Source organism: Phoca vitulina, unplaced genomic scaffold (genome assembly GCF_004348235.1).
Source record: "Phoca vitulina isolate PV1807 unplaced genomic scaffold, GSC_HSeal_1.0 scaffold29, whole genome shotgun sequence".
NCBI lineage: Eukaryota > Metazoa > Chordata > Mammalia > Carnivora > Phocidae > Phoca > Phoca vitulina.
In genome coordinates this window covers 4,877,345-4,890,448 of record NW_022589732.1, presented here as the reverse complement: position 1 = coordinate 4,890,448, position 13,104 = coordinate 4,877,345, and the positions used below count along the sequence as shown (strand labels likewise).

General features: G+C 33.7%; 1 protein-coding gene across 8 annotated transcripts in view; it reads left to right on the top strand.

The window, feature by feature from the left end:
- The window catches only part of JMJD1C (jumonji domain containing 1C), a 338,905-nt gene that overhangs the window by 282,163 nt on the left and 43,638 nt on the right, over positions 1 to 13,104 (top strand). For 7 of the 8 annotated variants that reach the window (XM_032423900.1, XM_032423899.1, XM_032423905.1 and 4 more), the window contains 3 exons: positions 9,071 to 9,176; positions 11,795 to 11,919; positions 12,912 to 13,055. In XM_032423900.1, coding sequence (XP_032279791.1) covers positions 9,071 to 9,176; positions 11,795 to 11,919; positions 12,912 to 13,055 — 375 coding nt within the window. Of the gene's footprint in view, positions 1 to 9,070; positions 9,177 to 11,794; positions 11,920 to 12,911; positions 13,060 to 13,104 lie in introns of those variants that run through there. The other variant, XM_032423906.1, reaches the window with a different exon arrangement.

Sequence of the window (13,104 nt, the reverse complement as noted above, 5' to 3'; positions counted from 1 at the left end):
GCAGGCTCCCCAATGAGCAGGGAGCCCTACGTGGAGCTCGATCCCAGGACCCTAGGATCATGACCTGAGCCGAAGACAGACACTTAACAACTGAGCCACCCAGGCGCCCCAGAAAACACTCCGTTTTCAATCTTAACTTCTAACCAGAGATTTTAAAAATGCTTCCCTCGTATGTTTATGGTCCTGTAAACTACCATTGTGAATATAACTCAGTGTTTCAATTGTATTTACATTTTTCATTTCATGGAAAGGATAAAACATTTAGTTCTAGGATCCTATACTGTTTGTAAAGCCGAACCTTCTGGATATTAGATAATTTGTTATTTTGTTAAGTTCTTAGGTTTAAATGATGATGCTATGAGAATGGATGGTATTGAAAACATGAAAGTGTGGAAGAAAACTACGGTGGTGTTTTCATTTTATGCGTAAACTTTTTTTTTCTTTTTAAGATTTTATTTATTTGAGAGAGAGAGAGAGCAGAAGCAGTAGAGAGGGAGAAGCAGGCTGCCCATCAAGCAGAGAGCCTGATGTAGGTCTCGATCCCAGGACCCTGGGATCATGACCTGAGCCGAAGGCAGATGCTTAACCGACTGAGCCACCCATGCTCCTCTGCAAAAACAAAATAACTTGCCCATTGACCTGCTGGGTATTGTCTTAAATGACTTAAAGTCATCAGTTATCTTTAGGCCACAATGTCTGATAAAAATACTTACAGAAAAGTTATTTTTAAATTTTTTTAAGAAGATTTTGTTTATTTATTTGAGAGAGAGAGAGAGCACGAGCAGGTGGCGGGAAAGGGAGAAGCAGGCTCCTGCTGAGCAGGGAGCCCCACATGGGGCTCTATCCCAGGACTGAGCCACCCAGGTGCCCCAGAAAAGTTATTTTTAGAGAAAAAAACATAATATACCAAAACAGTTCTAATTTTCTTTAAGCTGTTGACTGAAATTGGTTTGTTTGGATCAATGTAGGATAAAGAACATTCATCACTTTATTTTTTCTATTTTTGTTTCTAAGTAAAAATAAAACTAATGATGAGAATATTGCTTAAAAATATATATTTAAAAATTATAAATGTTGGAGTTCGCTATTTTCCCTTATCCAACAGAAGCATTTTTTAGCCAATAAAAAATGCACCTAAATGTCATTTAAAATTTCTGAACATCAATCCCATTTCGAGAACTATTTACCAATTAATAGTATGAATTGAAAAGAGAATTTCGTTGTATTGACTATATCATTTCTATTAAGAAATTATTAGAAATTAGATTTTTCTTACATGGTTTCAGAACATAAATAGTTTAGCCAGAATGAGCGTGTATCACATTATTTCCTTGATTATATGAATGAGGCAAGAATAGTATGGATAATAGAAAATGTTAGCCCATTTTCTCTTTCTGCCATTCGAATCTTTATAATTTTGTTTTTGAAAGATAGAAATTCTTTTATTTATTTATTTATTTTTTTGGTTTAAATCATAGTCTCGATTCTAGGCTTCTGAATTAACCAAAACCAACCAGGAATTATGAAAACACGTACACCCAGGACTTAATTACCTATTGACTTTAATTATGTAAAAATTTTAAATATCTTAATATATATGTAGAGAAATTTAAAAATTCTTAATAAATCAGACATATGAAGCATAGGATTTTTTTTTAATTAAAACAAAATTTTATTCTCATTCCAGTACTTTTTTCGGGAAATATGCACATAAACAAAATATAAAGAAAATCCATCTCTGTTCTTTGCCTGGAAGTAAAATCAGAAATCTCCGTAGTAATTTTCTTCTCTACCTTCATATTTCAGTAGAAATTGTATTTTAACATCTGCCACAATTTATTATTTCACAGGAATATACAAACCACACTGATCTTTTACTTGGTGTGGACACAAACAGAATTCACATTTACAGCATCAGATTGTTTTTTCTTCCAAATCTTTTTTTTTTTTAATGCTACCTATAAGACATACACTTTTTTTTTTAGTTGACATATAATGTATTATTTGTTTCAGGGGTACAGGTCTGTGATTCATCAGTCTTATGTAATACCCAATGAAGCATAGGATTAATGTTGGAACACTATCTTTAGGGAAATTCTCATTTTTTGATGTGGATGGTATCAATCTTTATATTTGATGAGTATAATCCTCATTGACCTAAGAGAATAAACCTTATCTTTCAAAGTGGGTGATTTTTCTGCTTCAAAACCTGATACATTATTATATTTGGAAGGCTAAACATAGTACAGGAGGGTGCCTGGGTGGCTCAGATGGTTAGGTGTCTGCCTTCGGCTCAGGTCATGATCCCAGGGTCTTGGGATCGAGTCCCACATTCGGCTCCCTGCTCCTTGGGAGCCTGCTTCTCCCTCTGCCTCTCTCTCTCTCTGTGTCTCTCATGAATAAATAAAAATAAAAAAATAAAAAAAAACCATAGTACAGGAATATATCAGGGAAACTCATTTATTTGTGAAAGTCTTAAAAAATAGTTTATTTTAATATACTATTAATTTAATATAAATTTAGTTAAATTTATACTATTAATTTAATATAGTTAATATACTATTTAAAAATAGTATATTTTTTCTTTAATTATTAATGAAAGGATTTGGTCATTGAGTTATTTTCCTGTGCTCATGAATATATATATTCATAACATATATGTGTGTATGTGTATATATGTGTGTCTGTATATGTATGTACATATACGTGTGTGTATATAAAATGCAGCCATTTATAGAAATAGAGTTTGTAGTCAATTTGCCATCAAATTGCATTGCCTTGATTAGAAGTTTCTAATCTTGCTTTGTACCAGTAATTTATTTTTTTATTTTAAATCATGGGTAGGCAGACTACCACCACAAGCCTGCCTCCTGTTTCTGTAAGGCCTTTTACTTTTTTTTTTTTTTTTTTTTCATTTTGCTGGTAAAACATTTAGGCCTTTTGCATTTTTAAACAGGAAAACAGTTCAAGAAGAATAATATGTCATGACACCTGAATATTCTGTGAAATTCAGGCTTCATAGAATGCCAGTAAATAAAGTTATTAGAACACAGCCATGCTGGTTCGTTTATGTATTGTTTATGGTATTCTTGGCAGCTTTTGGTACTACAATTCAGAGTTGAGTACTTGGAGTAGAGACAGTATGACCTTCAAAGCCTAACTTACTTACTCTGGCCCTTTATAGGAAAAGTTGGCAAATTTTTTTGCCAATCCTTGGTTTAAATAATGAAAATATATGGAAGCTCTCATTGGTAGATTTAATTAAACTGCAGATGGTTTAGACAACTGCTATTTGAAGATCTTTGTAGTAGCTCTCAGACTAAGTAGGTTTCCTGTTCCAGTAAATCCTTACTAACAAAGTGGATTCTTTTATAAGTTATACAAGAACTGCTATGATAGCAGTCGGAGTCATTCTTGACCTATATGGACTTAACATTCACGTTTTTAACTGTTAGCTAGTAACCTCAGGGATCTAAGGACAAGCAATCATTTGTAGTTTTGTTGAAGCATGAATTTAAATTATGACTGTGGGAAAATGGCGTGGCAATGCGTGTTTAATCACCTAACTTGACATTCAAGATATAGGTAGTTACTTTTATGAATAACTCTTAATAAAATACAGTCAAGTGTGATTTTTTATGGGGAAATTTATGTAATATGATGGGATTTAAGAGGTCATCACAAAGGTCAAGGATTTTATTGCAGGGAGAAAAATCAGTCCATTACTAAGCCACATATCAATATCAGTTTAAAAGCAGGTATCATTGTGTATCAGAAATTGTCCAAACGGAGAGAAAGCCGGTTTTGAGATACTTCTTGTATTCTAAAATGAAAAGTGCTATCCTTGGGGGCACCTGGGTGGCTCAGTCGTTAAGCATCTGCCTTCTGCTCAGGTCTTGATCCCAGGGTCCTGGGATTGAGCCCCACGTCTGGCTCCCTGCTCAGCGAGGAGTCTGCTTCTCCTTCTGCTCCTCCCCCCGCTCATGCTCTCTCTCTCATAAATAAATAAAATCTTTAAAAAAAAGTACTATCCTAGGGGCGCCTGGGGGTGGCTCAGTCGTTAAGCGTCTGCCTTCGGCTCAGGTCATGATCCCAGGTTCCTGGTATTGAGCCCCTCATCAGGCTCCCTGCTTGGCGGGAAGCCTGCTTCTCCCTCTCCCACTCCCCCTGTTTATGTTCCCTCTCTCACTGTCTCTCTCTCTCTCTGTCAAATAAATAAATAAAATCTTAAGAAAAAAACAAAAGTACTATCCTAGATATCAGTTAGGATTTTAAAGCAAATCTCTGACAGCTATTAAGCCAATCAGCTCAGTCACCTAGATAGAAACTAACAGCTGGTATATTATTCTCTAATTCAAGCCTCTGTGGGCTCTTCTGTCAGTAGTTACATCCAGAGTTTATGTGACATAAAGAAAATATTTGTTGAACCAGTAAGAAGTACTTTGTCATGGTAAGACAGATCATTCCCTTATTATCTTAGAAAATTTGTTACATATATTATGAACACTGTCATAATATTCCTATCATTAAACCTAGTCAGACATATCTGAATATCTTAGTGCCATAATCTTACTTTTTTATACTATTGTAATTGTTAGTTTTTTCCTTTGATCTGGAATGGAGTAGAGAACCACTTAAAAAATAAGGTTAGTATAGTAGTCCTACTATCAGAATACAAATTCTAACCTGATTTTAATTTTTATATTTTGAGAAATGCTTTTTTTTTAAAGATTCCATCATATTCTTCTTCATACATGAAAAAAATCGTGTTTGTTTTTTTTTTTTTATTATCTCAAATAGTAATTTAGGGCAGTGTTTATCTAGAAATACAGCATTTGAGAATTTGTAGCTCATGACGAAGTCACATTGCCAAAGAGATTATATTCTCTTTGATGCTTTCTGATTGTAAGATTGCATGAGTTTAACATCCTAAGTGACCCCTGTCATATGAGTGTTAGATGGTTACTACCTATGGAATCTCACATAACTAATGTGAGGGGGGTTACAGCAATATAACTTCCTCCTGATGTTCAGTTCTTCACTTTTGACCCATTCTGACTAAATAAGATAAAGTCTTTTATTTCTTTTACTGCCCTTTACTTCTTACATATAATGTGAAGAAATGTATCAAATTTTGAAAGGCAGTTATAGTAAACAGTCTAATTCATTCCTTTTCATTGTACCAATTCAGGGGAGAAAGAGTAGGTGAAAGGAGCCTGAGCTCTTCAGAATTATAAAACTAGGTTCAAATGCTAGGTCTTTCCATCACATTCTGACTATATAGCCATGGACCTCTCTGTGTATAACATGTAAAACGGGCATAGTAATTTAGGCCTCAGAAAAATGTTAAAGAAATTGATTGTATGAAAGCATCTAGCATGGTATCTGCCATAGTAAACATGCGCACTAATGTTAGCTGTTGTTATATACATTAAGGTGCCCCACTAACGTTCAATTAGAGTTAACCTCTATCTTTGTAAAAGGTGAACAGCATACAAGTGAACAATAAAGGTAGTCCAAAACCTCACTTAAGGCATTGTTTAAAACTTTTCCATATTTTCTGTATAAGCTTCTAGTAAAGCAGATCTTGCTTACCTGATTTTTTTCCCATTAATCATTTGCTGGAAGTTATAATTTGCAGAATAATACATTGGATAGAATTTATGGAGAAGAGGAGATTCACAGAGGGTGCTATTGCTTCACTGTCTGGGTGATTTGTTTTGGGGAAATTGAAGAAATACATATTATTTCAGTTAATATAAAAATTATGTGTGTAGGTAACTTTTAGCTACTGAAAAGTGAAGTATTGTGTGGTTGATTTTTTTAAATCTCATACAAACTCGAGGCACAGCTGAAGTTCTTTATTAATCAATTGTATTCCAAAAGATAGTAAATATTCATATTAATAATATTAATTATAGATCCTTAGTTTCTCTTCTCTGTGACTTTGCCTTATAGCCTTGTATCTGATTTTTAGCACTTTCACAAAATCGTTCAAATCAATAAATAGAAAAACAAACCCCACCTTATTTGTCTACCTGGTAGCAACTCTTAGAAGATTTGATCATTTATCCTTTAAAACGGGAATGATGACTACAACAGAAATACCTACAGAAGCGTCTGGGTGGCTCAGTCAGTTAAGCATCCAATTCTTGATTTCTGTTCAGGTCATGATCTCACAGTTGTGGGATTCAGACCTGCATTGGGTTCCACGCCCAGTGTGGACCCTGCTTGAGATTCTCTCTCTCCATCTCCCTATGCACCTCCCCCCCATTTGCATGCTCTCTCTCTCTCTCTCTCTCTCTCTCTCTCTCAAATAAATAAATAAATGAAAAAAAAAATTTAAGGAAATACCTAAACTTACAGAGCACTATTCATAAAGAAGTACTTCAGCAATAATGTGACTATCATAACCAGACAGTATGTTCGGGTAATTTTCTTGGGTTTTAATTGATTTAGTAATACCATAAATAATTCAGAATTGGATGTCTTAAGAAAACTAGTTTCAGTTATTTTTTAAAAGTCTTACTAGGAAAACGTATTCATTAAGATGGAAAGAGGCAGATATTGGTAACTGCTTTATAGATGAGGAAATTGATATGTAGAAGCTTGAACTTCTATAAGGTCATTTCAGTAAATACATTCAAGTTACCAGTTTTGTTTTGTTTTGTTTTTGTTTTTTTTTTAAGATTTTATTTATTAGAGAGCAGGAGGGGCAGAGAGAGAAAGAGGAACAGACTTCATGCTGAGCAGGGAGCCCGACTCAGGGCTGGATCCCAGGACCCTGGGATCATGACCTGAGCTGAAGGCAGTCGGAGGAGCCTACAACTCCTGATCTCAGGGTTGTGAGTTCAAGCCCCATGTTGGGTGTAGAGAGTGCTTAGAAATAAAATTTTAAAAAAGAAAAAAGAAAGAAAATGAATGGGTCATTGTTGAGGAGGTATTTGTATGTTTAATGATCTTGGATATATGGCCCATTATCTTAACTTTTTAAATAAATAATATATAAATAAACGTTGAACAAATTTTTTATCCCAATAGGGTTTATTTTTTTTACATAAACTACACCAACATGGGGCTTGAACTCATGACCCCAAGATCAAGCGTCACATGCTCTACCAACTGAGCAGCCAGGCACCCCTAATTCTAATACTTTTAAACTGTAATATTTCAATACAAGAGATTGGTTTTATAGAGCATACTTGTACCTATCTACAAAGTATTGTCAGTGCTGCTTTAACAGCAGTTTATTAATGCCTTCCACCCTAGAGTATAAAAGCTTGAGAGCAATAGACCGTAGTAAACTTAGTATATAAGTTAGCACTGACACCCACATGATTTTGTGGTTTTCTAGACAAGTGCCCATCTTTTTGCCAGTTAAATATCTAGGGTAAGAGAAGAGTGGTTGTAATAAAGGTGAGTGTTTAGGGAAGACTCACAACTACAGAAACAAAACCAGAGTGCAAATGTTTGAAGGACTATAGGGTAGGAAAGTGATTGTTTGACTTCAGGTAGTTAAGCTTGGATCTGTGTGTGGAAGTTAAAGAAAGATTTTAAAAGAACTTGATAGCTGTCAGAGCTATCTGGAAATTGTAATGGTTTTCCTTGGGAAATAGAATGTTTCCTGTGTTTTGTCTGTCATAGACACACCTGGTTTGCATCGTTTAGAGTCTGAACTTTCCATTGTATTTTCGGTTTCTAAGATGAAGAGGTTAACTAAGTGTGCAGTGCATTCATTATTAAAGGAGTGTGGAGAAAAGGGATTCTAGAAAGTTTCTTTACCAAAAAGAACGTCATGGACATTTTCCCCCCAGATGACAGATTTTACCTACTTTTGTATGTTACTTTCCCACTGCGGTATTTCCTTCTGCAAAGTATACAACATTTCTGTATATTTTCCAAAGAATATAGTTGATAACTTTGAAGTCCTTTATTTCTTCCTCTTGGTGTTCACTAGGTATAAATGAAGTATCAGAGTATTTACCACACTATTATTGTAAAAATTCGTAGTAATCCCTTACAGTAGTGATGAGATGAGAAGGAAAAGCTTTATTTAGATAAACTAAAATTTAGAGTACAAGAGTGAAGTATGACCTACATGATTAGGGGTCCTTCTTTGTACTCTTCAGCCACTTTTTGACATTTCCAAATTGCCACATTATTTTAATTCACCAGATAGAATTCCCTTCATTTAGCTCCCTTCTGTTCACTGGTTTCCATGATCTGCCAGTCCACTTTTATAAGGGCCGCCAATTGACAGTGCTGCTTTGTTGTTCTTCCCAGCTCTACTCTAGGGCTCCTGCCGCTGATCTCAAATGCAGGAGCAGCAGAGGTGCTTTGAGAGAGAGAGAACAGAATGTCAAAGAGTCCAGCGGGGGACCAACAGATTGTGGGAAACCATGTGACTGTGTGATTCACATCTCCAAGGAGAGAGAACCGGTTGTTTCTGTGTCTAGATCCACCCTGTTATGAGGATAATACCATCAATAATGTAATTTTAATTGCCTGGATGCTTTGACACTGGCTTGAAAAAATAAAACTTAGCAGTGAAGTTACTGGTCAGATGAGTTTGAGTAGAATTGAATTCTATGACATTTAAATCAAGATAGTGGATAATGACTTCTGTACTTTAAAACTCAAACATTTTAGGCATTATGGGAAGAGAGGGAATTTATCTATGTGTATATGTATTGTCACTAAAATATTCAACTCAATTCTTTTGCTACCAACCTTAGATGACCTGATGCTATTTGGTTTGTATTGCTTCTCATCGTGAAACCCTTAAAAATGTGACTTATCTAAGGCCACACTTAAAGTTAGAAAACACATTAGTAAATTTCAGATTTTGTCTTTAGGACATTGTTGTCAAGGATCAACTCTTACCATGGGTTAATTTCTTATGCTCTGTTATTATAGAATTGCTAATGAACTATAACTTATGAATTTGTGTTTTTGCATACATTTAGATGAAGGAATTTTCTTCAATCCTTAGAAAATATAGGAGGGAAAGTTTGTAACATTAATGTTAGGACAGCATAACATGAACCTTTCTTTTAATCTGTAATTCTAGGACGACATAGACAGCCTAAACCCAGTTCTCAGGGACAACCCGCAACTTCAGGAAGAAGTGAAAGTCTGGGTAAAGGAACAAAAGGTTCAGGAGATTTTTATGCAAGGTAACTATTTTGAAGTTATGCATTAAGGTTTTTTTTGGAACTGGGCAGTGTTTGATGTTTGGTTTTGGTTGTTCAGTTACATGCAATGTTGATAGAAGACCCAGTTCAATATTTTGAGTTCCCAGTCCAGGGAAAATAATAGCAAAATCATAATTTCAGTATAAGTCAATAACTTCACCAGTTTATTAACTAATTTGAGCTAAATGACTGGCATGAAATTATAACCACACACAGGTGTTTTGTTGATAGGAAAATTTCCATATTACAGAATACAGTTAGGTGTGTCCTTCCTGGAGAAGGAAACATTGTTTGCAGTAGAGGATTGCCCAAAGCCACAATTGATTTCCTTTGAAGAATGCTGTTAGTATCTGATAAAAGTGGCCTATTTCAGTTCAGCAGTGACCATAATACTAGTTTTAGTTTTGTTTCCCTTTTTTAGTAAGTTATAAATTTGTCTATAACATGTGACTTTCAAACCAGTAAGGTTTTATATAATTTCTAGTGATTTCTTTTTCTGCCAGTAGAATCATATATTGTAAGCTTTTTGTGAAATTGAATTGAAACTGGGAACCAGTATGATGTGAAGTATTGATGTTTTGTTGAATGCTTTTAAAAAGGAATTTTGTTGTAAAATACCCATATTCATCCCAGTCCTCAACTTTCATGTCATTTAATTTCAGCATTAATAATCTCTAAGCTGTGGCTCTTTTGCTCTTTTGTTATGGGTATTTATAGCAGCAGATCATCTCATTAAATTCTTCTTAGGCTAAACATTCTTTAAAATTTAATATAGAGAATATGAAAAATACACAGAAATAGAATATTTCAGTGAACTTCCATGTGTCTGTCTTCCAGCCCCAATAACTATGATCCTGCCCCATCCACACTACTGTTTACTTCCATCAAATTTCAGACATCACCAAATTCTATTTTTAAACAAAGCCACCATTACCATTATTATGACCTCAAAATTAATAGTTCTTTAATATGAAATACTGGATACTCAGATTCAAATTTCCATTTGTTTCATAAATACCTTAAATGATTTCTAACAGGATTGACTGATTTTTATTATTATAATTCATTTATTTTAAATTGGGGGACCTAAAAAATGTCCACAATTTAATTGGCTGATATGTCCATCTCTTTTTTTCCTCCTTCCCTTGCAATTTTTTGAAGATACCAGGCTAATATATATATATATTTAGCAACTTTTGTTTCCTTATCATATTCTTAGAGGTGAAAAATTGAGGTAGTATAGTCCCTGGCCATCCTAGACAGAATTATTATGTGAGGCTGACTCCAAGTTGTGTTTTGTGGTAGGAATAAGACAGTTAAGAATTGAAAACTGTGCTAGTGGAAATTGAAAATTGGTCATGTTTGGAGTTAACTCTATAAGCTTTTGCTATATTACATTTTTAGAGTCTTATTCTTCCATAGTTAGAAAAGACTAGAGTTTGTATAATTGGTTATCATGGCTCTGAATATATTTAATTTATAGGTCAAATGGAATATTTTCTATACATTTGCTAATTGACTTTTATTTTAGGCTGATACTGGCAGAGATTTTTTTTTTTTTTTTGAAACTGGCAAATAAATATTAAACCATTAATTGGTATGTTAAATGGCTTATAACTGTCAAAGAAAGCATCAGCCTAGGAATCAGAAAAATAAATTCATTCCTAGCTCTTTCACTTAAAATTTTATTTAACCTATCAACCTCACTTTCTTATTTTTATAAAAGGGAAAATAATATGAATTGAAGAAGATTAAATAAGCACTACCACATTTTGAAAGCACTTTGTAAATTGTTCATGTATAATACTATCATCAAGGTGTACCAGTTTCCACCCTACTCCTCACAGTTCTTGTTAAACTTTCAAATATTTGATACCATTTTTAGTACCTGAAGTGAAGAAATTTTTATCTCCCATTATTCTCTTCTGTGGAGTGACTTTTGTTTTGATAGGCATATTTAAATATATGCAGGTACATATCTTTTATTATTTAATCCTTCCCTTTAAAAAGTGAGTTTAATCCAAAAGTACAAGACGCTATTTTTTTATTTAAAAAGCATTTTAGTGCCATATTTATAATTCACTTAACAGTCTCTATATGTTGTAAGACTTTGGCAGCTTTTTCTAGCTCTCACAGAAGAATTAAAATTTATAGTTATTATGGTAGAGTTTTGGCAACTTAGAAAACTCAGATATTGAGTTCCAAATTACCTTTCCATTTCAGCCAAGTAGTAGTCCTCTATGTACCCCAAACCCTTTAAGTAGCTTTGTAACCTTATGACTTTCTAGACCACTCTAACTTTACATTTTGTGCTTAACTCATGATCCTAGAAACATTCTTTCTGACTTAAAGTACTTTATTTCAATTGAGTTAGGAAATACATGTGTAGTAGAGTGTGTTCAATGATAACTTCACAATGATCTGGCTCTAAAGTATGTATATATCACTTCTAATACATTTTTTTGAAAACTGATACTTGAATAGGATATTACTCATATATCACAAAGCTCATGTTTCTCCTAAAAGGTAGTCCTTCAATGAAAATGTCTCCATTTAAGATACCCCTATTTCTTGTGTGTGTGTGTATGTGTTTTTTTAAGGTCCTTATTCATTAAATGGATACAGAGTGAGAGTATATAGACAAGACTCTGCCACCCAGTGGTTTACTGGCATAATTACTCATCATGATCTCTTCACTCGCACCATGATCGTTATGAATGATCAGGTAAATAGTCCAACTAATATTTTTGGAGAGATATTAATAATTCAGATATTCCATGCCTTCCAAATAATGGTTCAACAGGTTGACACTAAATAATTTTCATCTCTAGGTATTTTTTGTAGTCATACACTCCTAATAAGTTTAAATGTATCTGATGCTAATTAGAGGTCACTTTAGGTCATAGGGAGATTAATGATAACAAATTTTAAGAATGATTAAATCAGTCCCTGAAATAGAAGCATCAAACTCTAGTTGATCAGCCTTTTTTTTAATCCTTAGGTCACCTAAAATTTTCTTTCTTAAAATCTCATTTTTCTGTCTCCGGTAATAAAAATATTTCCCAAATGATTGCTTTTCAGTAATGAAAACTAATGCACACCACGATAGGTCTTATCAAATCAAGTTTCATAGTTGGTATGCTCCTTTAAGTTTTATGGTGAGTATTAAGGACACAAATTTCATATGAAGTTTTAAAGAACAGTCTGAATGTCTGTTATTTAAATCTTTCAAAGCTGTGGTTTATTTACCAAAAAAAAAAAATTACACCTTCCAAATTGAGTGGATTTTGGAGGGTGTATGAATGAATGCCCCGTTAGAAACAATCCAAATGCTTTGGGTTAGAATTTTAGCCAAAATGCTGGATAAATTATATTGTTTAGTTGTATTTAGTTTTTCCTAAAACGATGACAAACTTTCACTTCTCAGTGAAACTTAGAATTGCCTTTTGTTTTTGAAGGAGTTGCTTCTTTAACCTGTCTTTTTAAAATTATTATTATTTGTGTCCATTTACCTAGTTTTTGTCATTTTCTTCTTCTTAAACTCTACTTTCTTAGTTTTATTTTATAGCTGGTTTTTGGAAATTACTTCTTTTTAAAATACATTTTATGAGTTGGTATTATACTCCTGATTAATTCTTATCCTTACTTTTATACCTAATGTTATATTGACTAACTGATTGGATTTAATTTTTGTTCTTGTTTTGTGTCATGGATTAGGTACTAGAACCACAGAATGTCGATCCTTCTATGGTTCAAATGACCTTTCTAGATGATGTTGTTCACTCTTTGTTAAAAGGTGAAAATATTGGCATTACATCACGGCGAAGGTCTCGTGCCAGTCAAAATAGCAACGCTGTTCACGTATGTATGTTATTAGTGATATATTATTATAAAATATTTTTCCTCAGAT